This window comes from Leucoraja erinacea, chromosome 5, assembly GCF_028641065.1.
Source record: "Leucoraja erinacea ecotype New England chromosome 5, Leri_hhj_1, whole genome shotgun sequence".
NCBI lineage: Eukaryota > Metazoa > Chordata > Chondrichthyes > Rajiformes > Rajidae > Leucoraja > Leucoraja erinaceus.
In genome coordinates, this window is record NC_073381.1 from 70,863,768 (window position 1) to 70,890,308 (window position 26,541).

Consider the following 26,541-nt stretch of genomic DNA (forward strand, 5'->3'; position numbering starts at 1 on the left):
CCGGGCATTCTCTGCAACTTCCAAATGATTCCGCCAAGGAACCCGGGGTCACGTTGAAGGTGCCCGGTTATAAACCTTCCGGGCGGCCTTGCAAAGGGGAGGATCTCCTTCTTTCACCATCTTATTCCCGCGGCAAAACTGCAGACTTTTCCCCAAAATCATTCCCACTCTGAAAGGTGCAATTGCATATTTGCTATTTGTTTAAATGATGCCGTTTAAACATTAATCTATGCTCTGTTCGTGCAAATTCACATTCCACATCCCCCCCAAACGAAAAATGAAATCCTGGTTTGAAGAAGAGTCTCGGCCCGAAACGTCACCCATTTCTTCTCCCCAGAGATGATGCCTGTCCCGCTGAGTTACTCCAGCTTTTTGTGTCTGTCCTGGTTTTATACTTCATTTATCTTGCGTCCAGGAACCAAAACATAACGCGTAATCCATTATTAATTCATTATTTTTTGAGCAGGTATTTTACAAATTACTTTCTAAATGCTCTAAGTGATTAATTGAATCATATGTGAACACAAATGCTGGAGAAACTCAGCGGGTGAGGCAGCATCTATGGAGTGAAGGAATCGGTGACGTTTCGGGTCGAGACCCTTCTTCAGACTCAGTCTCGACCCTAAACATTGCCTATTTCATTCGCTCCATAGATGCTGCCTGACCCGCTGAGTTTCTCCAGCTTTTTTGTCTACCTTCGATTGTTCCAGCATCTGCAGTTCTTTCTTAAACAGATTCATATGCTACTCATCATCCCTGGCATTCCTATTGGGAGGTTTCACGGCAGTCGGGTCACGACCCATTACCCGTACTGTTGCTACCCTACGCCAACTGGAGTACACGCGATGAACTGCAGGTAGGCACTTACCATTGTTTCCAACGTAGCGGGCCCGTTAAAACCCGCAGAAATTGTCAATTTTTGCGCTGTAAATAATTATGGAAATCAGGATAAGCGTGAGAGACATTTATCCTACTTCAGAATTCCAAAAGTGAGGAGAAATGACGGTATATAGAAGCGAGAGCTGAAGGGACGACAGCCAGAGTGCTTGGCGAACATTGGCCGTTTGCTCACTGCATTTCATCAACTAAGGCATTATTTGTGTTTTTTCTTGATTCCTTTGGCATCTAAAAAGTTTCAGAAGTGATAAATCTGGCTGTAAAATTTAAAAATCGCCCATGGTTCTCGTGGATTTTTACATACAAAAAGAAAACGCCTCTGAAGCAAAATTTACAGCCAGATTTATCACTTTTTTTAAAAATTAGAAGTAAGTACAATACCTTTTTACAGGTTCCCAAAACTATGTTAACATATTACATTCTCTGTACAACTTCCTTTTTTTTAAAAAGAGAAAAGTAAGAAGGAAAGAGATAGTAAATAATAGAGGAAAGTCTTGTGTGTGTGAATAAAAAGAGGGGAAAAAGAGATAGTAAAGAAAAGAAATGTAAGAAAGGGAAGCAGGAGGGAGGAGATGATTTTTTTATATTCTTGATCATCTTTCACACATACCTGAAACTTTTAATTTTTACAATACTGTTGCACCACATGAATCCAAGAAATCAATAAATGGAGACCAACTCGTTAAGAATTGGTCTTGTTTGTCTATTAGGAGGAGTCTCATTTCTTCCAAGTGTGCTGTGTCCAACATATTACTGATCCACATTTTAAATGTTGGTATAGTAGCATTTTTCCAAAATTTAAGTATAAGTTTTTTTGCTGTTATTAACCCATAATTAAAAAATGAATTTTGGGGTATGTTTAATTTATTCCCGTCTCCCATTACTCCAAATATAATCATTTCAGTATTAAGTTCCATTTTTATCTTAAATAGATTTGTGACAGATTTGTATCTTAAACACATTTATCACTTCTGAGACTTTTTAGATACCAAAGGAATCAAGAAAAACCACAAATAATGCCTTACTGTTGATGAAATGCAGTGAGCAAACGCAATAATTCCCAATATTTTTAATTCCGATATCTGCACAGCCAATGTTCGCCAAGCACTTTAGCTGTTGTTGTCCCTTCAGCTCTCGCTTCGCTTTACCTTCATTTCGCTTCACTTTTGGAATTCTGAAGTTGGGTACATGTCTCTCACACTTACCCCGACTTCCACAATTTTTTACAGCGCAGAAATTCAACATTTTGGCGGTTTTTAACAGGTAGGAAAGTACGCATTTCTTGCATTAATAACATATACCGGAAGTTACGGATGTCCTCCAGATGGATTGAGCGGCTCCGTGCGTCAAGCCCTATGACCCAGTGACCTTACGTGCACACCCCGTATTGCAAGCATTACTTTTGATTGGAATATAGAACAGTATAGTACAGGAATAGCCAACCACGCAAATACCGTTTACATGCACATTATCTAGTTCCTCCAATCCCCTGCCAGTCAAGTCAAGAGTGTTTTATTGTCATATGTCCCAGATAGCACAATGAAATTCTTGCTTGCTGCAGCACACAGAATATGTAAACATAGTACCTGTACACTGTAAATAATATGATAAATGAGAGAGAAAAAAGTTCAGTGTGTATGTATACACACATATGTATATATATATATATAAACATACACACATACTCAAAAAACAAACAATAACTGCAATAATAATAATCATCATAATAATGATAATATTAATAATAATAGTCTATTGTATTTCAGAGCTTATGAGGTTGTAGTGTTTAATAGCCTGATGGCTGTTCATGAGTCTGGCTAAATGCCACTTAAATGTTATTATTGTATGTGCCTCCTCCACCTTACCTGGTAGCACATCCTTGGTTTCTACCACTATGTAAAAAAAACATGCCTTGCAAATCTCTTTCATACTTCCCCCCTCTCACCTTGAATCTATGCTTTCTAATATTTGACATTTCCACTGGAAAAAAGGCTCTGCCCAATGTATGCCTCCTAATTTTTTTAAACTTCTATCAGGTCACCCCACAGTCTTTTATGCTCCAGAGAAAACAATGTAGGTTTGTCCAGCCTCTCCTTAGACATAATCCAGGCATCATCCTGGTGAAGCTCTTCTACACTCTCTCCAAAGCCTTCACATCTTTCAAACACTGCATTGACCAGAACTCCACACAATACTGCAAATGCTGCTTAGTTTTATAAAGCCGTAACATAACCTCCCAACTTTCATACTCAACACCCTAACTAATAACGGCCATATGCCTTCTTTACACCCTAAAAACATATGTTGGATCTGTATTAATATCTGTTGGATAGCATGCAAAACAAAGCTTTTCACTCTATCTCGATACATATGATAATAACAAACCTAAACCTAACTCGTGTTGTCACTTTCAGGGACCTGCACCCCACAACCTCCATCACTGTCCACAACCTCACAATTTTTTGAATCAGCTAATCTACTTTTTCACATATAATTTATCACAAATAACAGGGACCCCTGATCTGATGCCTGTGGAATATCATTGGTTACAAACCTCCAGTCAGAGAAAGACTGAGAAAGACCCCTCCACCACTATTCCCAACTTTGAATCTAATTTACCAGGTCTCTGGTGAGGTCATTAGTGTTGTGTAGTGTTCAAGAGACTGATGGTTGCTGGGAAGAAGATGTCTTGAACCCAAAGTTCACAGTTTTTACGTTTGTGTACATTCTTCCCTACAGTCGTCATAAAATGAGAGTGTGGCCTGTAGATCTTCTACGATATCGGTTGCTTCTTATCATCGTAGCACAACCAGAGAGCAGTGCTGAACTACTATCTACATCTTTGATGACCCTTGGACTATCATTGATCGAACTTGACTGACTTTACCTTGCATTAAACGCAATTCCCTTATCGTATCTATACATTGTAAATGGATCAAATGTGAACACGTATTGTCTTTCTGCTGACTGGTTAGCATGCAACAGGGGTGGAAGATTGCAAACTTCAAGTGGTCCACCCTGTTTCGACTAATGCAATCGACCCGACGTGCACAAACAAATAGATCAAATAGAACAAGTTGACTTGCAACTTTAGGCTGTGCACACCAAACGCAAGAAGAAGATGCAACAACAAGCTTTTCATTGTACCTCAGTACACATGACAATAAACTAAACTGAACACCACCTGTAGATCCCTTCGATTGTGGGAAGATCAGTACCTGTAATGAACTGAGCAATATCTACCAATGTTTGTAGTTTCATTTCATCCTGGATGTTTGAGTTACCTATCATGGGCATTATGCAATCAGTCAGTGTGCCAATTATTTGTACAAGTTCGATTGAGTATTTGTTGACATACCAAATCTCAATGTTCTGAGAATGAAGAGGCTGTGACAAAGGACTAAGGACATTTCAGATTCAGATTCAGATTCAATTTTAATTGTCATTGTCAGTGTACAGTACAGAGACAACGAAATGCATTTAGCATCTCCCTTGAAGAGCGACATAGCAAACGATTTGAATAAATAACAATAAGTGTCCTGGGGGGGGGGGGGGGGGGGGGGGTGGTGATTGGCAGTCACCGAGGTACGTTGTTGAGTAGAGTGACAGCCGCCGGAAAGAAGCTGTTCCTCGACCTGCTGGTTCGGCAACGGAGAGACCTGTAGCGCCTCCCGGATGGTAGGAGGGTAAACAGTCCATGGTTGGGGTGAGAGCAGTCCTTGGCGATGCTGAGCGCCCTCCGCAGACAGTGCTTGCTTTGGACAGACTCAATGGAAGGGAGCGTGGAACCGGTGATGCGTTGGGCAATTTTCACCACCCTCTGCAATGCCTTCCGGTCGGAGACAGAGCAGTTCCCATACCATACTGTGATGCAGTTGGTAAGGATGCTCTCGATGGTGCAGCGGTAGAAGTTCACCAGGATCTGAGGAGACAGATGGACCTTCTTCAGTCTCCTCAGGAAGAAGAGACGCTGATGAGCCTTCTTGATCAGAGTAGGGGTATTGTGGGTCCAAGAGAGGTCATCGGAGATGTTGACTCCCAGGAACCTGAAGCTAGAAACACGTTCCACCTCCGTCCCGTTAATGTGGATGGGGGTGTGCGTGCCGCCTCTGGACTTCCTGAAGTCTACAATGAGCTCCTTGGTCTTCTTGGAGTTAAGGGCCAGGTTGTTGTCAGCGCACCATGCAGCTAAGTGCTGGACCTCCTCCCTGTAGGCCAGCTCATCGTTGTTGCTGATGAGGCCAATCACCGTTGTATCATCTGCATACTTGATGATGGTGTTAGTACCATGTACAGGTGTGCAGTCATAGGTGAAGAGGGAGTAGAGGAGGGGGCTCAGCACACAGCCCTGAGGAACGCCGGTGTTCAGGGTGAGGGTTGAAGAGGTGTGCTTGTCTAACCTCACAGACTGGGGTCTGTTGGTTAGAAAGTCCAGTATCCAGTTGCAGAGGGAGGGGTCGATGCCCAGGTTACCGAGTTTGGTGATCAGTTTTGATGGAATAATGGTGTTGAATGCTGAGCTGTAATCGATGAACAGCATTCTTACATAAGTGTCTCTGTTGTCGAGGTGGGAGAGGGCGGAGTGAAGTGCCGTTGAGATGGCATCCTCCGTACTCCTGTTCGGATTTATTGTCACATACACCAATTGGTGCAGTGAAATTTGCGTTACCATGCAGCACACAAATAAGATAAACACAACACTATAGAATTTAACATTAAACATTAAACACCCCCCCCCCCCCCCCCCCCCCCCCCCCCCACCCCACCACAGCTCCTGTTTCAGGGTTGCAATATTCCTCCCACTCGGATGAAAGAAGTGATGGAGATGGTGCCAAATAATATGCTCTGTATTACGGAAGTATGCATAGGCAGTTCAAATCATATGCCTGTAGTTACCCCTGGTTCAGGGTTGGAATATTGCTCCCACTCGAAAGACTATCGGAGATGGTGTCACAAAACATGCTCCGAGTTATGGAAGCATGCACAGGCAGTCCGAGGCATACGCATGTGGCAACGCCTGGTTCGGGGTACAGTATTTCTCCCACTCTAAGAGAGTGTCAGAGATCAGTATGGAACTGACTCCGAACATGACTATGTGCCTGAATCCCATGCTTTAATGCATGATGTGCGAGAGTCACATAAGGAAGAGCTGCTTGCTCTTGCCTCTAAATTTGCTGTTCCCTTGGGGATGGACAAGCTACTACAAGAGGAGTTGGCCAGCAGCATCAGCTATCTAACAGAAATGACAAGCATGACAGACAGGGTCTGCAAATGGAACCTCGCTGAAGCTCCAACAAGCAAATCGACCCGGGGTCAGAGACGCTGGCAAGTAAGGTCTCATTATTAACCTCCGTAAACTCCAAAATGGAGCAGTCTGTCAGCCCAGGTTTAGGTTTACTGGCAGCATGGGCTGTCTAGTGGTTTTTCACTGTCTCTAGGGTAGATCAGGTTGGTGTAGAAACATTGGCAGGGTGCCTTGCATAGTAACCTCTGTAAGTTCCAAGTAGGAACAGTTTGGTTACCCTGGTTCAGGGTAGACCATCATGGAACTGGCTAGCCATATGGGTCATATTGACCAGGAAAGCACTGCCTCATCATCTGTGATTGAGGTTATCAGACTGCTCAGTAGAATTAAGTAGTTGAAGTCTTCCTCAACACACGGTTTATTTCCTTCTCAGTTAGTAGAGTAGCCGGTTCATTGGAATCATTGCCATCATCTCTGGGATAGGTAATTACCAGCAGAAAGCTGGCCTGGCATATAATATAATTTTTGTCTGACCTGCAGGTTCATGTTGTGAATCAACAATGTATTTATAATAAACCATAGGCTCCCAATACCAGTATTCCTGATTGAGTGGCGGGTCAAAGAGATTGTGTTGTGCACTCTGGCGACTCAGACAAGTGGTTTCAGTCAAAGGACTGCGAGGCAATTCCTGACTCAAGCTTGCAATATATTAATTTCCACTCTGGGGAAAATGCTGAGTATTCGTGGTGACTCTTAGTCAAGAGTTGACAGGGAACTCGTATTCCCACATCTAAGGGAGACTATGGTTTCAGCTCGTCATAAGGTTCTGATTATATGTTATCAGCGAAATGTATGAATAACTAGATAATGCATCTTCTGCGGCAAGAGAAGCCAAATATTTCCGTCTGTATGGTCAATAGAGGAACAGGGGTTCCGAGTGCAATCAGTGATAGCTCATCCGAGGATGAGTGGTCTGGCCAAGCACTAAAGGGGCATATTTCTGATACTTCTCAATATTACTGAAACATGGTGCAGGCCGAATCAGGTTAGCATTTGGCTAATCTGATCATGTGTTTAGTTACCCAGTTTAAGATGGATGATTTGCTTTCAGCAATTTAACTGATTCAGAGAATCAATCTTGAAGTTGCATACTCCGCCATATCTATACACATGAGGCGACGATGCTGGTGTTTTTTGATAACAAAGCTAGTGGTAGAAGCCAATGCTGCCCAACTCAGATTAAAGGACATTGTGTCATCGAGTTTTAGGTAATATGCAAAATTTGCAGCTGATAAAATTAGGGGTTATCAGTAGATACCTTTTGCGATATTAAAAATGAGGCAACATGAAATGTAATAGTGCCAATTTTGCCTATTCATTCACACCATGGTAAGTGGCTGAAGCAACTCTTATTTACTCAGTCACGAGTGACGGCTGGGGCAGCCTGTCTTCTTGGGCAGCTAGCTCTGCACGATTGTATGAGAATCTTGTAAACATATGTGAGTTACTTTTAAACAGAAGTAACAGAAGTTTGTGTGGCATTCAGTTTGAGCGTAGAGAAGCGTTTATGTGATAGCACAATTGACATTGCTTGTGCTGTTTTGTCATTCTCTATAGTACCATAAGTGGGACAATAAATGATTGGTTATTCACCCGCTATTCACTAACATTATGCAGGGTGTCTTTTATTTGACCACTCTTATAGCCTACATTGTAGTGTGCGATGTATATCAGTAAATTATCATGCAAATATTATTCTACTATATTCCTAATGGGAGCAGTATTTTTTAAATGCTTATGCTTTCAGCAACTGATCTCAGCACAAAGAACACAGCCTTTACTCAATCTCTGGCTTGGTCTCTAGGTCATAACTGACATTAGGGTAGCTTGTGATGGGAATTATCTCATAAGCAACATGGGCAGGATTGCGTACATTTGAAGTTGACAGCATACCCACCAGAGCAGAGATCGGGGGTGTCATTAGGTATACAAGTGCACTGCGTTTGCTAGTACCTATGAGATGAAACATAGTTTCTTTTTTGTTATTCAATAGTCTCAAGATATTGCTGATGGCTCATTAGTAGCCAATAGGATGGATTTTCCCTTTCATCATACAGCAAGAGGCTTACATAGTGCGTGTTAATAAATTATAACATTTGGTTGAATTTGTCTGGATATTTGCAGATAGAATTCTGCACAGTGTTGCATGAGTTATTGTCTAACTCAACAGTCTATTGGGACTATGGTCCAGTTAGAACAATGGCCATGTATGCAAGTTAGCATAATGATATTAATAACCCATGTTTTTTCTACCATTAATGATTTATCTGTTTAAGTGTTTCACACACAGTTTGGGTTACTGCATGAAACCACAGAGCTTTGAAGTCTTCACGTAGTGATTCACATGACTTCGAAATAAAATAAAAAAATTAAACGAGAACTTACCGTTTGATCTTTATTTTATGAGAAGTCGAAGTGAGGGAATATGTGCCCTCCACTCCCAACCCTACTTCTCATAAAGACCATTCGGTAGTTTAAGCTCGTTAATCTTTCTATAGCTTAGGTCAGCAACTATTCTGTGGTTTCATACAGCTGCTCTAAAGATTGACGCACATGCGGACAGGCGGGCTCTTCACGTATTCCCTCACTTCAACTTCTCATAAAATAAGGATCAAACTTCAAACGGTAAGGTCTCGTTTAATCTTTCTATTATCCCTGCCATTTACTTATTATGACCTCATAGAAGTTAACTTCCAAAACCTCATACTGGTCTGGATTCAATTCTATCTGCCGTTGTTCCATTTATCTTTGCAGTGGATCTCTGTCCAATTGTATCTTGAGGTACCCTTCTTTATTTTCAATGACTCCACCAATGTTTGCGTCATCTGCAAACATACTTATCATACCCCCTATATTCTCATCATAGTGATTTATATTGCAAACAACTAAGGTAACTGCACTGATCTTTGCAACACAACACTTACTACATATTGCTAGTCAGAGAAGTACCCATCCACCATTACCCTCTAACTTCTATCATCCACCCAGTTTTAGATACAGTTCACCGAAATATTTCAGCCTCTTGGTACCTAACCATGTATACTACCTGACCATGACGGAACTTGTAAAAAGCCTTAGTGTAGTCCGTATAGACCATGTCCAGTGCCTTTTTGTAGACATAAAACTGCCAGTATACATAGTCAACTAAAATTTAATCTACATTGTATCCATTTATTTTCCATCAATATACCCACATATAAAAGTATAAAATCACAAATGCTAAAAGTTAAATATATTATTAAAATAATACAATGATACACCAAACCAGGCTTGATGTACAGAAATATCAGCACAAGCACCAACCTCCACGACCTTCTTACACATGAATACCAATGAAAAATATTAATTTAAGATCTTGCCCATATCCCCTGGCTCCACACATTGATTTCATCTATGGTTCTTAAGGTGACATTCATTATTTAGCTATCTTCTCACTTCTAATATACTGATAAAATACTTTACACTCTCCTTAATCCAACTTGTCAAGGTCACTTTGTGGTCCTTTTTGGCCCTCTGAATTTCTTTCTTGAGTTCTTTCTCCTATATTCCCTTATATCAGGCTCGTTCCTGTTGCCCTATGATTAAATTTACAAGCTGATATGTGTAACACACAGTCTCTTTAAAAGTACAGTAGTGCAGAGAAAGGCTGTTGGTACATCCATATCACCAACTTGCACCTCTTATACTCACATGCTGATGCCTCTTTTACTGGACTAAAGTTTTGTGTTTTGCCTCTTAACTCCGGGAATTTCAAAAACAAGGGTGGGTGCTTTAGAACGTATATCAAACAGTATAGTTTTGGATTGGATTGGATTCAATTTATTGTCATTGCACTTTTCAGTGCAACGCAATGGTTTAGCCTGCAGTCATAACATAGAATAAATAACAAACACTCAACACAGTTTAAAGTCCCAAAGTCATTGTCTCTTCCCTCCTTGCTCTCCCTCTGCGCTGAGGCAATCCAGGCCTCCGATCGAAAAGTACGAGATCATGCTCTTCAGCTCACTATGTCTGTGCCAAACATGATGACAAATCAAACTAATTTATTCTATTGATAAATATTTTATGATAGCTCTATTGAGGAGTATATACAGAATATACCCATGATGCTATCAGTAGGATCTACAAAGAATGTATTTACATATTATACATGCACAGAGTCTTTTGCTCAGAGTAGGGAAATCGAGAACCAGAGGGCATAGGTTTAAGGTGAGGGGGGGGGGGGATTGTATAGAAATCTGAGGGGTAACTTTTTCACAGGTGGGTGTATGGAACAAGCTGCCGGAGGAGGTAATTGAGGCAGGTATATTGCAACGTTCAAGAAACATTTAGACGGGTACATGGACAGGTTTGGAGGGATATGGGGCTAAACACAAGCAGGTGGGACTAGTGTAGATGGGACATGTTGGTTGGTGTGGGCATGTTGGGCCAAAAGTCCTGTTTCCACACTGTATGACTAGGCCACTAGGGGCGCCGCATGAAGGCTGCCTCTGCCTACATTCTGTCTGTTTTTTCCATCTCTTTTTTATTTTTTAGTTTGTTTAAAAGTATGTTGAGGAGGTTTCTTTAGCTTTTCGATGTGGGAGAAGGGGGTAGGGCAAGGGGGAAACCGTCTCCCAGTCGCCTCCTGGCGAGGATGCGATTATTCGCCGAGTCGCGTCCTCGCCCCCCTCCTCGCGGCCTACCAACTGGATTGGCGCGGCCTTTGCAGCCTGGGACTGAACCAGAGCTCCAGCAGTGGCGGCGCAGTGCTGGATACATCGCAGAGCGGGCGATGCCTCACCTGGGATCGCCGTTTGAAGCTCCGGAGTGCTGGGCCTGCTACAACAACATCGCGGGGCTGTGGTTTGAAGAACATCCAGCACGGGAGGCGATGACTTCAACATCGTGGTGCCCTGGGGCACTTTGTCGAGAGCCTCCAGCGTGGGTCTCCGCTCGGCGCAGCCTGTGGACTTCGGGAGCCGCAGACTTCGGAAGGAAGTGGGCGATTCGGAGGTCCAAGCGCTGAGGTTGTTCTCCCGTTCCGACATCGGAGTTCCATCACCCCGGCGAGAGGGCCTGAGCATCGGGCCGTCCGTAGCGGCGACTATGGAGGGCTGCGGAGGGCTCGGGAGGTCCCGACCATGGGTGTACATCAAAGAGGAGGATGACTGAACTTTAGGCCTTCCCTCACAGTAGGACAGGGGATATTTATGTTAAAATACTATTGTGTTTTGTTATTTTTTTTATTCATATGATGACCCCCAAATTTCACTGTAACAATTGGTGCATGTGACAATAAATGTCTCTTGAATCTCTCTTGAATCTATACATGATAGACACAAAATGCTGGAGTAACTCAGCGGGACAGGCAGCATCTCTGGATAGAAGGAATCAGTGATGTTTTCGGTCAGACTACACTCATCATGAACATACTGCACTGCATCCACTTGTTCCATTCAAGGTCTCAGCTGCCTCTCTTGTACTCCATCTCCATCTGGTAGCCATGCCCTCCTGTGCAGTGTTGGAAATACATCTTTTACCATGTCTTCCAGTAACTCTGGGGTGTATAAACACATGGGGTGTATAAACTCTGGAACGAGTTTCAGCTCATATTTCATAGTCCTCTACAGAGGGCATGGCAACTTAGACTAGCTAGAGACAAAATTTAGCTTTTTGCAGATGCATAGAAGATATCCTCGGCATGGCACATAAGAACTTAACGCGCATTCTGCACCTGATGGCACGGCATAGATAATCACAGCATGATCCCAAGACTTATCAATTTTGCTCCCTATAGATTTTATGAAGATAGATTGCAAGTTATTGTTAGGGCTAGTAACAAACAAAATCTTTCAATAGGCACAAATATGTAGTTATTTCAGGCCTGAGAGTCTGACGAAGTTCATAATTCATAAGTTCCAGGAGCAGAATTAGGCCATTCGGCCCATCAAATCTACGCCGCCATTCAATCATGGCTGATCTATCTTTCCATCGCAACTTCACCCCATAACCCCTGACATCCATACTAATCAAGAATCTGTCAATCTCCGTCATAAAATATCCATTGACTTGGTCTTCGCAGCCTTCTTTGGGTTCCCACCCAAAACGTGGTGGTCCATTCCTTCCACAGATGCTGACTGAGCCGCTGTATTCCTCCAGCACTTCGTGTTTTGTTCAAGACTCCAGTGTCCCTTCTGTCTGAATATCGAAGTATTTTTTTTATTACAACGAATCAAGTACAGAAATCAAGTACGTTAATATCATACACGTGTGGCCTCAACTGTTAAAAATATATTTATAATAGGAAACATCTATAATAACTACCGTTCATGTTCCACTTTCTGAGCGATCACACTTCAATGCATGGGAATTACATCAACGTGGCGTCAATGTTTTATTTTAAGACCGTCGTTCTTTTGTGCTTTTTCACACAACTGTGGCACATATTAAAGGGGAGGCCAGCCCAAAAATTGAACATTGGTAAAACATTCCAAACAGTCCCATGTGCTGATCTGGCATCGCATGGGGTGTATAAAAAGCCGCTTCATGGAGATGCACATAGAGAGTCGTCGCCGCAGAAAGAAAGATCAGTCAGCAGATCGCCACGATGAGTCGCAGCCCGGAAAGGATGTCCTCGTACCGCCGCCACTTTGAGGAATGTACTGCCAGCAGCGCCTCTTACCGCGGGCGGCTGCCCAGCCTGTCCCCGCCCCGCCGCACAGTGCGGCCACGCTCCGCCAGTTGGAACCGCACATCCGACCGAAATGTACCAGGAGACTGGACATGGGCAGGCAGGGGCACCGCCTCGGAACTGTTTGGACGTCGCATGACAAGGTGAGAACCAGAGACTGACTGTATTTAATTCAGTTAAAAAAAACCCACAAAGTGCTGTTTGTAGTAACTCAGCGGTTCAGGCAGCATCTCTGGGGATAGACACAAAAAGCTGGAGTAACTCAGCGAGACGGCAGCATCTCTGGAGATAAGGAATTGGTGACGCTTCGGGTCGAGACCCTTCTTCAGACTGGAAAAATTGGATAGGTGTTTCAGGGCGGTACCTTCTTTTCAGACTGAAGAAACGTTGCCTATTCATGTTCTTCGGTGATGCTGCCTGAACCGTTGAGTTACTCCAGTACTTCACGTGATAAGAGCAGAATTAGGTCATTCGGCCCATCAAATCTACTTCGCCATTCAATCATGGCTGATCTTTCTCTCCCTCATAACCCCATTCTCCTGCTTTCTCCCCGTAGACCCTGACATCCGTACTAATCAAGAATCTATCTATCTCTGCCGTAAAAATACCCATTGACTTGCCTCCAAAGCCACCTGTGGCAATGAATTCCACAGATTTACCACCCTCTGACTGAAGAAGTACCTCCTCATCTAAAGCAACGCCCTTTAATTCTGAGGCTATGACCTTTGGTCCTAGGCTCTCCCACTAGTGGAAACATCCTCTCCACAACCGCTCTTATTTTGTAAACCAGCATCTACAGTTCATTGCTTTTTATATTCTTTCCCGTTCGTGTGTAAACCAAATGGATTGCGGAAGATATTTAAAGAAATGATTTGCTGTGAAAGAAAGAAAACACACCAACATCAGTCAAACTAGAAAACATCTTCATACTAATGGACTGTACTTTACTAGTGTAGCGCAAGGAAAATTTCAGCAAAGTAAACAGCATTAAAATAAATAATTAGTCTGTTTTAATTTAAGGCATTAATATTGATAAGGACCTGGAGAGTATTCTCGTGTTTGACTAATTGCAAGGCACAGCATGGAAACAGGCCATTTTAGTTGAGAGATACAGTGCGGAAACGCCCTTCGGCCCAACGAGTCCGCGCCAACCAGCGATCTCCATACACCAACACTATCCAACGCATGGAAAGCCCACACAGTCACGGGGAGAACGTACAGACTCCGGACAGACAGCACCCATAGTCATGATCGATTTATGGGTGATCTATACCCGTATGATGTATAGATCACCCATAAATGCTTGAGGGCATTTCTTTGATAAGACTGATGTTAAAAAATGGCAATCCATTAAAATAGCGTTATCTTTAGAAAGTTGAATTATGTACAGTATTTGAATATATCAGTGATAACTGTTTACAGGTCTTTGACAATCGAGAGGCCAACTGGGTCAAAACGATCAAAAAATATACTAAGATTTATTCTTGGGGACAGAAAATTGAGTGTGAATCATGAAGATCCAACGTGAATACAATGCAGTGGTGGAGATGATGCGTTCATGCATTGGGTCTTTTCCACGGTTCATTTGCCCTGAGTTATATCACGCTAGCACTCTGGGACTGAGGAGGAGGGACGGTGGAGCCAACTTCAATGCAAATTAAAACAAAAGTATTTCATGAATAAAAGCATGAGAGGAATAGATTGGGTATATGCACAGAGTCTCTTGCCCTGAGTAGGTGAATCGAGGGCCAGTGGACATGGGTTTAAGGTGAAGGGGAGAATATTAAATCGTAAGGGGTATATTTTTCACACAAAGTGTGGTGGGTATATGGAACAAGCTGCCAGAAGAGGTCGTTGAGACTGGGACTATCCCAATGTTTAAGAAACAGTTAGACAAGTACATGGTTAGGACAGGTTTGGAGGGATATGGACCAAACATGCGCAGGTGGGACTAGTGCAGATTGGCCAGTGTGAGTAAGTTGGTCCCAAGGTCCTGTTTCCACACTGTATCACTTTATGACTCTAATAATTCCTAGATGATGGCACAGTGAAATCAAGAGTTGGCCCGTTTTTAAATGCAGATGTATTTTCAATTGCCAGTCTCTTTCTTGATTACGAGCAGATAGCTGGCCACATTTTACCCTCTAAGATTGAAAGGAAGAAAGTATTTCATATTTGATCCAGAAGGCTGTAAATTTTCTACATTTTATACAAATACATATATACAAATTATATACATACAGCACATCTTTTGTGTCAGCCAATCAGGACTGCAGATTGTCATTTAACGGTTCAGTTTGATTCAAATATTAATTTAATGTAATTTCAAAATTACAATATGGATTCATTTTAAAGTGAACAAACACTGCAGTCAGAATTGAATTGTAATTTATAGTGCATTTGTGTCACATGATGAGTGCCTTGGTAGCTTCCCTACGAACGTGGATTGTGGATTATGCCGGTCGATTGTCTTCCTCTATCCACTAATGTCGATTGACGAATGAAATCACCAACATGATCTTCCCACTCCCTCCCCATCATGGGAGTACACAAACTCCCATGCCCACACCACTCACCATTAAAGCTTGGACGTGAATGTGTGACCACGTGGGTTTTCTCTGGGTGCTTCCATTTCCTCCCACACTCCAAAGGCATACTGGTTTGTACGGTAATTGACTTATGTACATTTGTGCAGGAGAGCTGGTCGGCGCCGACTGTTGGACGAAGGGAATGTTTTCGTGCTGTATCTCTAAAGTCCAAAGGGTGATTTAAAATAAAAACAAGGCAGAATGAGGTGCATTCAAGGGTTACGGATTAATACATCCAAGTACATTCCTTAAGGCTTTCTTTGATTACCACGTCTTAGGTTTCATGAGGATTTAACTAGACTGATAATCGCAGAATTGTGGGAGAAGATGGAGGCAGAAGCATCAACAACGACTATATGATTGAGTTCAAATGATGCAAATTAAATCGGTAGTGCTAATATGACACAACCCTGAATATTAGCTTATATCATATATGGTTTTACATGACAACCCAACCACATAACCATAATAAAGAAAAGTTCTCCTCATTGTTCGTTTTTCGTATATTGAAAATATTACGCACAAAACTGCAACAACATAATATTATTGTAGGTAATGGATAGCTGCTTTAAAGGGTTGAAGTTGCCGTTTATTTAAGGTGAAACACAAACATTCCAGCTGATTTTATAATTGTGCATATATTATTGTGCTGGTTAGTGTTGTAGATCAGAGGGATCTATGAGTACAAGTGCATTGTTCCTTGAAGGTCGAGTTGCAGGTACATAAGGTGGTCAAAAAGGCTTTTGGCACTTTGGCCTTCATCAGTCATAGTATTGAGTATAGAAGTTGGGAGGTCATGTTGCAGTTGTACAAGACGTTGGTGAGACTGCATTTAGAATATTGTGTTCAGTTCTGGGCACCATGTTATAGGAAAGATATTGTCAAGCTTGAAAGGGTTCAGAAAAGATTTACGAGGATGTTGCCAGGATGAGAAGGTGTGAGCTATATATAGGGAGAGGTTGAGTAGGCTGGGTCTCTATTCCATGGAGCGCAGGAGGATGAGGGGAGATCTTATAGAGGTATACAAAATCATGAGAGGAATAGATCGGGTAGATGCACAGTCTGTTGCCCAGAGTAGGGGAATCGAGGACCAGAGGAGATAGGTTCAAGGTGAAGGGGAAAAGATTTAATAGGAATTCGAGGGGTAACCTTTTCACACAAAGGGGGGTGGGTGTATGGAACAAGCTGCCAGAGGAGGTAGTTGAGGATGGGACTATCCCATCGTTTAAGAAACAGTTAGACAGGTACATGGATTGGACAGGTTTGGAGGGATATGGACCAAACACAGGCAAGTGGGACTAGTGTAGCCTCGACATTGTTGGCCGGTGTGGGCGAGTTAGGTCGAAGGGCATGTTTGCACATTGTATCACTCTATGACTAGGATTTTAAAGGCACATCAGAATGGCATTTTGGTTGGCATGGGCAAGTTGGGCTAAAGGGGCCTGTTTCTGTGTTATATTACTATTATTAAGGGGCGGCACAGCGGCGCAGCTGTAGAGTTGCTGCTCTACGGCGCCGGAGACCCGGGTTAGATCCCGATTACAGGTGCTGTCTGTACGGTGTTTGTACGTTCTCCCCGTGAGCTTCTTCCCCACAGCCATCAGGCTATTAAAATCAACTCGAAAAAAACTCTGAACATTAATAGCCCATTATCTGTTTATTTGCACTTTATCTGTTTTATTTATTCATGTGTGTATATATTTATATAATGGTATATAGACACACTGATCTGTTCTGCATTCATACCTACTATATTCTGTTGTGCTGAAGCAAAGCTAGAATTTCATTGTCCTATCTGGGACACGTGACAATAAACTCTCTTGAATCTTGAATCTTGACCTCCGTGGGTTTTCTCCGAGATCTTCTATTTCCTCCCACACTCCAAAGACGTACAGGTTTGCAGGTTAATTGGCTTGGTATAAGTATAAATTGTCCCTAGTGTGTGTAGGATAGTGTAAATGTGCGGGGATCGCTGGTCGGCACGGACTCGGGGTCCTGAAGGGTCTGTTTCCACGCTGTATCTCTAAACTAAACTAAACTAATAATGACTGTTACATATATGTGATATTTCTAGCACTTGCTTTTTTTTTACAGTGAAGGATTATGCAATATTGCTTAACGCCGATGTTGGTGCTCGTTTTCTTTCAGTATCACCCCATTCCATCCTGCCTCGCCTTCTCTCCAATATCTTATATGTACTGTAAACGTCTGAAATCCAAACGCTTGAAATCCAAATGTCCCAACTGCTGGAGAAGAGTTGGACAAAGCATTTATTGTTAAAGATAAAGAGATTGACTTGAGCCTCTTGTCAATAAGGTGCAATGGGTATGTTGTTAACCACCTGGCCTTTTGTCTGTCACAGCTTGGGAACGATATACCTGGCTACAGGGTCTACTCTGGATCTGGACGCCGCCACCGCCAAAAATCAGGAATTCATGAGCACAAGAAGCAAAGAAAGGAAGGAGATGGTGATTCTGAATGACAGGCTGGCTGCTTACATCGAGAGGGTAAGAAATGCTGAACGCGGTAGCTAGTGTCCGAAACACAAGTCAACTACTTAACAGCACTTTCCCACCAACACCCACTTCAGCCAATAACTCTTCTGCAACTTACATCTGCATGTTAAAGGAGAAATGTCAAACATCTTTTAAGAAAAATAACAGTTTTTACTCCACTAAACCTATGTCCAAATTTAAAGGTGCAAAGAACATAATCAGTCTGAAGAAGGGTCCCGATCCGAAACGTCACCTATCCATTTTTTTCCAGAGATGCTGCCTATCCTATTGAGTTGCTCCACAACTTTAAACCAGTATCCGCTGTTCCTTATTTCTATGATCTTTATTAACTGTTCTTAGTTTAGTTTAGATTTAGAGATACGATGTGGAAACATATGTAGAATAGATCATTGTTAGCTAGGAGAAGGTGATAACAAAGCAAACAGAGATATACAGGAAGTTTTGGTATTATTGTGCCGGTCTAATGGAACAATATCATGCGGTATTTGTGAAATACAAAGCAAATACTGGCATGCTTGGCCCCTGCATTGATTATAATTCAGCATTTTATTAAATTTAATTAACCTCCTTGTGACTATTTCCGTCGGCTGGTGCTTTGCTTATGAGAGGAAGCATGTTGTCTCATGCAGCATGGAAGTGCAATGGGAATGTTGTTAACCAGCTGACCTTTTGTCCTTCACAGCTTAGGAATGATATAACTGGCTACAGGGCCATGTCTCTGAAATAGCCAGGGAGCCAGTAGGGCCCGGTCTCATGTAGTAGACGGAATCAAGGGATGTGGGGAGAAAGCAGGAATGGGGTACTGATTTTGGATGATCATATTGAATGGCGGTGCTGGCTCAAGGGGGAGAGTGGTCTACTCCTGTACCTATTTTCTACGTATGCAATGCATTTTATGCATCCTGTAACCCTGCATTTAATGCCGGGATGTTCAATCTTGCGTAAATGCAATCGTCGTTCATTCAGTTTGGTTGCAACAGTGGGACGCGTATGAACATTTTGGTGTCAGTACTTTTTTTAACAAAATGGAACAGATTGCTGGTGGTGATAGTTAAAGTTGCACAAGGTTTCACCCTGTACGTTTATCAATATATTTGCTTCTGCGATTAATAAGATCAGATATACATTACCACTCCGAGACAAATAACTATCGAAGAAGAGTCTTGACCCGAAACATCATCCATCCTTTCCATCCAGGGATGCTGCCTGTGCCGCAGAGTTACTCCAGGATTTTGTGCCTATCTGTGGAGTTCAAAGTACAGTCTGCGAGCCGAGGAGTTTAAGGTAGCACGCTACTTGGATCCAAGTTGATGGCTCTTTTTAAAAACACCCGGACGGTGGTCGGCTGAATGAATAATTCCCTCTAGTGCTCCTACAGTTGGATCCAGTCGATCCTAATCAACTCTCATCGCTGGTTTCAGTGAAGTGAAAAGTGTACAATGCACGAAAAACCATTATCTCGCAGCTTAACAATTACTGTATGGGAGAGATCACCTCATTTATTAACAGTGTAGGAGCCAGCATTCATGTCCTCAACATTTTAAAGAGAAACAATGCTATTTTTTTTAAACTGGGAGAATTAAATTCCCTACCAACATTTTAAATATCTTCTTTGCTCTGGCTTCAAATTGGTTTAGATAGTTTCTTAGCACTGCTGACTTGATTTGCTTCCGATTTAGATAATGATTGGGAGCCTACCCTTGCATTATAATACCAGGCTGATTATTTGGCAAGTTGGGCTGAAGGGCTTGTTTCAATGCTGCATGACTCTATGTCCTCAAGAAAATTATTTTATATAATCTGGAAAGTGGATGTCAAGTTATCCAGGTTATGGTGTCGAAACAGGAACTGCAAGTACTGGTTTATATCAAAGATAGACACAAAGTGCTGGAGTATCTCAGTAGGTCCTATCCTATCAAGATCATGCCTCTTAACATTGATTTGTGTTACCACAATCTCATCAGTTGTCTGCTTTATATTGTAAAGCAGTGCTAGGGGATTGTTCAATTCGTCTCTACCGTATTGAGGACATTGTACTTTGTCTAAGGAATTGATGCCCTGCAATGCACTACAATGCTGAGAACTACATTCTGCACACACTATTTTTCCCTTTGCTTTATCTTTGTACTTGAGTTTGAACGGATTGTAGCTATGTATGGTATAACTGATTTGTTGGGATAGCATGCAAAACAAAACTATTGACTTTACCTTGGCAGGTGTGAAAATAATAAACCTAAACCTAGACTTAAACCTAAATAATGTGTATTTTGCAGGTTCGGAACTTGGAACAGGACAATCGGATTCTGGAGGCAGAGGTGGAGTCTCTGAAGAATCAGTGTCTGCCTCCACAAGGCCTGAGGCTTCTGTATGAGGAAGAGCTCTGTGATCTACACCATTTAGCTGATCAGATGAAAGCTCAGAGGGTAACACATAGCTGATTCTTCACAATAAGCACTTTACAGGTTCATTGTACAGAATTCAGTCAAATACAACCCACTTCTGTTGCTCACCCTTGATAAAGTCTGAAGAAGGATTTCGGCCCGAAACGTTGCCTATCTCCTTCGCTCCATAGATGCTGCTGCACCCGCTGAGTTTCTCCAGCATTTTTGTGTACCTTGATAAACAATTGCTCAGATGGGAAATTAATGTACAATTCCAGATGTAAAATCATTGATGATGCCTCTAATCCGCAACAGGTCCTACAGCTCATACATTCGGCCATGATAAGGTAGTGCTGGTGGGGAGGAGAGTGGAGGCTTCTGCAGGGACTGGAACAAGCCTCATTCATGAAAATACTTTAAAAAAAATTTGTTAGTTGACTCAGATATGCCCGTTGTTTATGGCCAGTCAAACATTCAATACAATTCTGTAGTAATTAAAAAATCAAAGTAACAAATGTTAATGATTTAAAAAATAAAAGCGTTTTTAAAATATCCAAATAAAATAAACAAGATAAAAAAATCCACCCAAATACTGACCTCTTCATCCCCCTTAACCAAAATCCTCCATTTGAAAATTTCACAAACAATTTAACTGCAAAATTCAATAAAGTTTCACGCCACAAAGTGAAGCGTGAGACAGATTGGTTAACTCACTATTCTGAAACTTTTCACAGAAATATCAAAACAACAAAAAATTATATGAACTGTTATATCAGGGTGTTAGTTTAGGCATAAGATTGTTTACAAAAACACTTGCATTTAACCCAAGTAATTTCATTGTACCTCGGTATATGTGATAATAAAGTATCATTGAATCATTGAATTGTTACTCAACTGAATTGCTTGTTCATTTTTTTTAAAAGCCATCCACTACCAGCATTTATTTATGAGAAAACTAAAAAAACTAAATTAGTTACATTAATATAAACAACAAAGAAAAATAACATGATCACTATTTATTACTAGTTATGAGGGCATGATCTGTTTATTTATCTATTTATTACTAGTTATGAGGGCATGATCTGTGCAAATAGTTTGTCAAATATATCCCCACAGGAATGGTGGTGACACTTTGATAAAGATTAATAGGTCAGGGGTGGTACCGAACCATATGCAGTTCAAAAGATAAAATCAAAACCTAGTCATAGAGTCATACAATGATACCGCGTGGAAACAGGCCCTTTGGCAAAACTTGCCTACACTGGCCAACATATCCCAGCTTCACTAGTCCCACCTGCCAGCATTTAGTCCATATCCCTCCAAACCTGTCGTCTCCATGTACCTGTCAAATGTTGGGATAGTCTCAGCCTCAACTATCTCTTCTGGAAGCTTGTTCCATACATCCACCACCCTTTGTGTGAAACAGTTAGTCCTCAGATTCCTATTAAATCTTTTCCCCTTCACCTTAAACCTATGTCCCTTGGTCCTCGATTCACCTACTCTGGGCAAGAGACAGTGCAACATTTAATAGCATTTGATTAAAATGAGTAAATGGACTGCCTTATGATCGGTTCAGGGTTAATGGAGCAGAAATTAGTCCTTCACACTGCAGAATGCTACAGGGGCAAACCTGAGTCTCTAGTTGCCTGCCACTTCTCAATCCCAACCCCACTGAACAATTAGACTGAGGCCTCCTGCACTGTCACAGTAAGGTTGAGGAAAATAACCTCACCTTCCTCATCCCATACACACTATGTGGTTTTCTGGAGTTAACATTGAATTCCACAATTTTAGGTAACTTGATTTCTCCATCTGTATCAGTCAGCAATCTACGATATTACTTCGATGTTTATTTTCCCCATCCATTTTAGTTCTTTCTTTCTTGGAGTAGAGGACATGTGCAGCTTGTTGCTCTGCTCTGCATTTCACATCTATGTTCTTCTATCTAAAGACATAAAGTGCTGGTGTAACTCAGAGTCTGAAGGGTCCAGACCTGAAAGGTCTCCAGAGATGCTGCTTGACCCACTGAGTTACTCCAGTACGTTGTGTTTTTTTTTAAATAAAGTAGTATCTGCAGTTTGTTGTTTCTACATTATTCTGTATATGCTCTTTTGTTTATGTTCTCAATCTCCAACAGTTCCCATTCACTTTTCAACCAGGAGGCATGAGAGTCTGTAGATACTGGAAACTTGATTTTAAAAAATGGAGAGCAGCTGGAGGAACTCAATGGTCAGGCAGCATCTGCGGAGGGAACTGAACAGTCAACATTTCGAGAGCTTTTATCCAGAGAGAAGAGTAGTATCATAGTCATAGAGTGATACAGTGTGGAACCAGGCCCTACGGCCCAACTCGCCCACACCGGCCAACAATGTCCCAGCTACGCTTGTCCCACTTGCCTGCGCTTGGTCCATATCCCTCCAAACCTGTCCTACCCATGTATCTGTCTAACTGTTTCTTAAACGATGGGATAGTCCCAGCCTCAACTACCTCTTCTGGCAGCTTGTTCCATACACCCACCACCTTTTGTGTGAAAAGGTTACCCCTCAAATTCCTATTAAATCTTTTCCCCTTCACCTTGAACCTATGTCCTCTGGTCCTTGATTCCCCTACTCTGGTCACAAGACTTTGTGCATCGACCTGATCTATTCCTCTCATAATTTTGTACACCTCTATAAGATCCCCCCCCTCCCCTCATCCTCCTGCGCTCCATTGGATAGAGACCCAGCCTACTCAACCACTCCCTATAGCTCACACCCTCTAGTCCTGGCAACATGCTTGTAATTTTTTTCTGAACCCTTTCATGATTGACAATATCTTTCCTATAACATGGTGCCCAGAACTGAACACAATATTCTAAATTCGGTCTCTTCTCATACAACTGCAACACGACCTCCCAACTTCTATACTGTGATTCAATACTGACTATTTCCCCTCTACTCATTCAGTCTAGATAAAGGATCTTGATATGAAACCTCGACTGCCCTTTACCCTCCACATATGCTGTCTGACCCCAACTTTGTTTACAGCTTATGCCCATGGTCACCCCGATTTTACGCTACCAGATACATCCACTCTCTCCCACCCACGCAGCAGCTTTACAAGATTATTTTGTCTCCTTCTCAAGTGTGATGAAGGGTCTTTGGCCTGAAATGTTGGCTCTGTTCCTTTCCCCACAGACTCGGCTTGACCTGCTGAGTATTACTACCATTTTTCTTTCAGATTTCCAGAATCTGCTGATTTTTGATTTTTTCTCTTTTACATGGCACTTGAGGTGGCTAGCAGTATGAAGTCAGCATTGCCCTGGTCAGAAATAAATATATTGGTCTCAGATATGAAGCTATTGCAGCCACAATTGCTGCTTCCCCTTTAACTGCTGCAGGGACGGCTTCTGGATTGAAATGGTTACATTGTTTGGAGCTTTCTCTGTGGCTTAAATTGTTTATAACCTGGGGAAATAGGATAAAATAACACAATATGAGATTATTACTCCTGAAGGCAAGTTCAAGTTAGAGGAAAATCCAGCCATGATAATATGAATATTTTATTCTTTTAGCAAGACCCTGTTTTTTTTGGTATTAATTGAACGAATCCCAAATATTGTCATTCTGCAGAATATGCAACATTGTCATCACTTTATAAAGGTTAAAATGTAAACAATTTGTAGGATAGAATAATATGCGAATTATGTTATTCAGAAGAAATATTATTGCACGAGATAATAAAAAATATTGCTTTTATTGCCACAGGACATGACATTTGCTGCAAGAGATGCCATGACTGGTGAATTGGAGATCATAAAGACGAAATATGAAGAAACTGTTGTGGCTCGGAAGAAGTCCGATGATGAAATTGAGGCATTCCGCCCAGTAAGTAAATTGCCACTGTCCATCTTCCAACCTGCATGCTAAGCCAGAGTAAATACCTACTGATTGCATAACCATCCAAAAAAGTGCTTTTAGAGTTGAAAGATACAGCAGCGAAACAGCCCCTTTGCCCCACCATGTCTGCGCTGACTAGCGATCCCCGTTACACTAGCACAATCCCACACACTAGGGACAATTTACAATTAACCTACAATCCTGTGCATCTTTGGAGTGTGGGAGGAAACCTGAGCATCCAGGGAAAACCAACACAGATACGGGTAGAATTTACAATCTCCATACAGACAGCAGCGGTAGTCAGGATCGAAGCTGGGTCTTCGGTGGTGTAAGGCAGCAATACTACCGCAGTGCAACTGTGACTCCCCAAGGTGGCCTGTACTTGTTTACCCTTTTCAATCCAATAAGGCTCAGTATTCAGATATCTACATTTCAATCTGGTCAAAGAAACTTTAGTGGAAGAGCCAGTAGAAACCCCAGAAAGGTTGTGGCAATGGCATTTCCATTACTCATTCACTGCAGTTCATAAAAACTGCCCTTCAATAATTTATACAAGCATATTGATTAAAGTTTCTTCAACCGAGTTCTGAACTGGAGTTGCTAGCTCAGCCACAGGTGTTACCTCAGCAGTCTCTGGTCTTTGTCCACCCATCTGCCCATCATAATATTCCCCTCATCTGTATCCACTTTTCACTCGCCTGGCTTTGTCCTGCCCCCACCACTTTTCCAGCATTCTTCCCCCTAATACAATTAGTCTGACTGAGGGTCCCAACCCAAAATATCATATATTTATCTGCTATCTATATTTTATTTATCTATATTTTATCTATCTATCTATCTATCTATCTATCTATCTATCTATCTATCTATCTATCTATCTATCTATCTATCTATCTTCTATCTATATTCTATATTTATTTTTTATTATTATTTCACATAACTAAAACTCTGAATTTGCTATCTTCCGGTTTGCACTGTTTATCTATTTGCACAAAAATGGTTCGCGATAGCGCTACGATTTTTGCCAGTTCACTCACCGTTCTTCTGTGCTGCAAGTTCACCAAGTTTCGTTCCAATTGGAATGTTGTAAAAGTTAGCGAGGATTAAAAATCTTAAAAAACGCGCGTATGCAAATCGATCTCTTCTCCAGCCAGTCAGTGCGCGCAGATTAGTCTCTTCCCCTGTCAATACCCGGGACAGTCTGCCCCTTCCTGCGCCATCGCGTCTTTACTGGAGCTGAGGGTGGCAGGTGGAGGTTTCCAACCAGACACAATTTTCGGAGGGACCCGAAGCAGCCCAGCCGCAAGCAGCCCAGCCCCAAGCAGCCCAGCCCCAAGCAGCCCAGCCCCAAGCAGCCCAGCAGCCCAGCCCCAAGCTGCCCAGCCCCAAGCTGCCCAGCATCGGAGACCCGACTCAGTCCAGAGTCTGAGACCTTGCCGAGCCCAGAGTCTGAGACCCTGCCCAGACCAGAGTCGGAGATGTTGTCAATGTCGTAATGTCACCAAACGGAGAGCAGAGACTGATCCCGGTGGTGGAGTTCGACCAGCGACCAGTGGCCAGCACCCGCTGTGAGTCCCCATCGCACCGTAAATACCAGCCACTATCCCACTGGTCCCTCTTGCTGGCTCCTCCCCCCTCCGCTGTGATGCCCTCCTCTCCCTCATGGCTCTTCCCCATCTTTCTCCTCCTTCCCTCTCTCCCCCCCCCCCCCATCTCCCCCCTCCCCCACCCTCCACCCCCCACACTCCCCCCCCCCCGACACACCTCTCACCCCCCCCCACACCCCCCCTCCCCCCCCCACATCACCCCCCCCCCGCCCACACCCAAACACACCCCCCCCCACCCATGCTCGCCCCTCTCACACACTCCCCCCCCCCCCCACCACCCCACCCCCACAATGCCCCTGCCCCCACAACCCCCCTGCCCCCACACCCCCCTCCCCATCAACCTCCCCCTCACCCCCCTACCCAACAACCCCCCCCCCCCCCCCCATTGCATTGGGGAATGGGTTGCGTTGGGGAACGGTTGAGTGGTGGAATACTGTGATGGGGAATGGGTTGTGTTGGGGGACCAGGCCTCCCGTGTAACTGGGACCCAAAGGGTCACACATCGTCTAGTCTATATTACTGAAACTCTGTTCTTGGCCGGTTTTGGCGATCTGTGCTGCGATTTCCGAGAGAACGCCGCCACCTACGGCCGTCATTTTTGGCCACCTCGCTCAGAGCACCCCTCCTCCGTATGTGTGCTGAAGATTTTTCCCGTCGATGAAATATGACAGAGATATTAATGATTTTACAAAATTC

At 42.8% G+C, this 26,541-nt stretch overlaps 1 protein-coding gene across 2 annotated transcripts in view; it reads left to right on the forward strand.

Annotated features, from left to right (window-relative positions):
• The first annotated feature begins 271 nt into the window (after window positions 1-271).
• The window catches only part of zgc:172323 (uncharacterized protein LOC564165 homolog), a 54,722-nt gene continuing 28,452 nt past the window's right edge, over window positions 272-26,541 (forward strand). The window contains exons 1-4 of one of the 2 annotated variants that reach the window (XM_055635878.1): window positions 272-856; window positions 17,826-17,970; window positions 20,253-20,402; window positions 24,107-24,226. In XM_055635878.1, the coding sequence (XP_055491853.1) occupies window positions 654-856; window positions 17,826-17,970; window positions 20,253-20,402; window positions 24,107-24,226 (618 nt within the window). In that variant the 5' untranslated portion in view covers window positions 272-653. Of the gene's footprint in view, window positions 857-10,990; window positions 13,019-17,825; window positions 17,971-20,252; window positions 20,403-24,106; window positions 24,227-26,541 lie in introns of those variants that run through there. The other variant, XM_055635877.1, reaches the window with a different exon arrangement.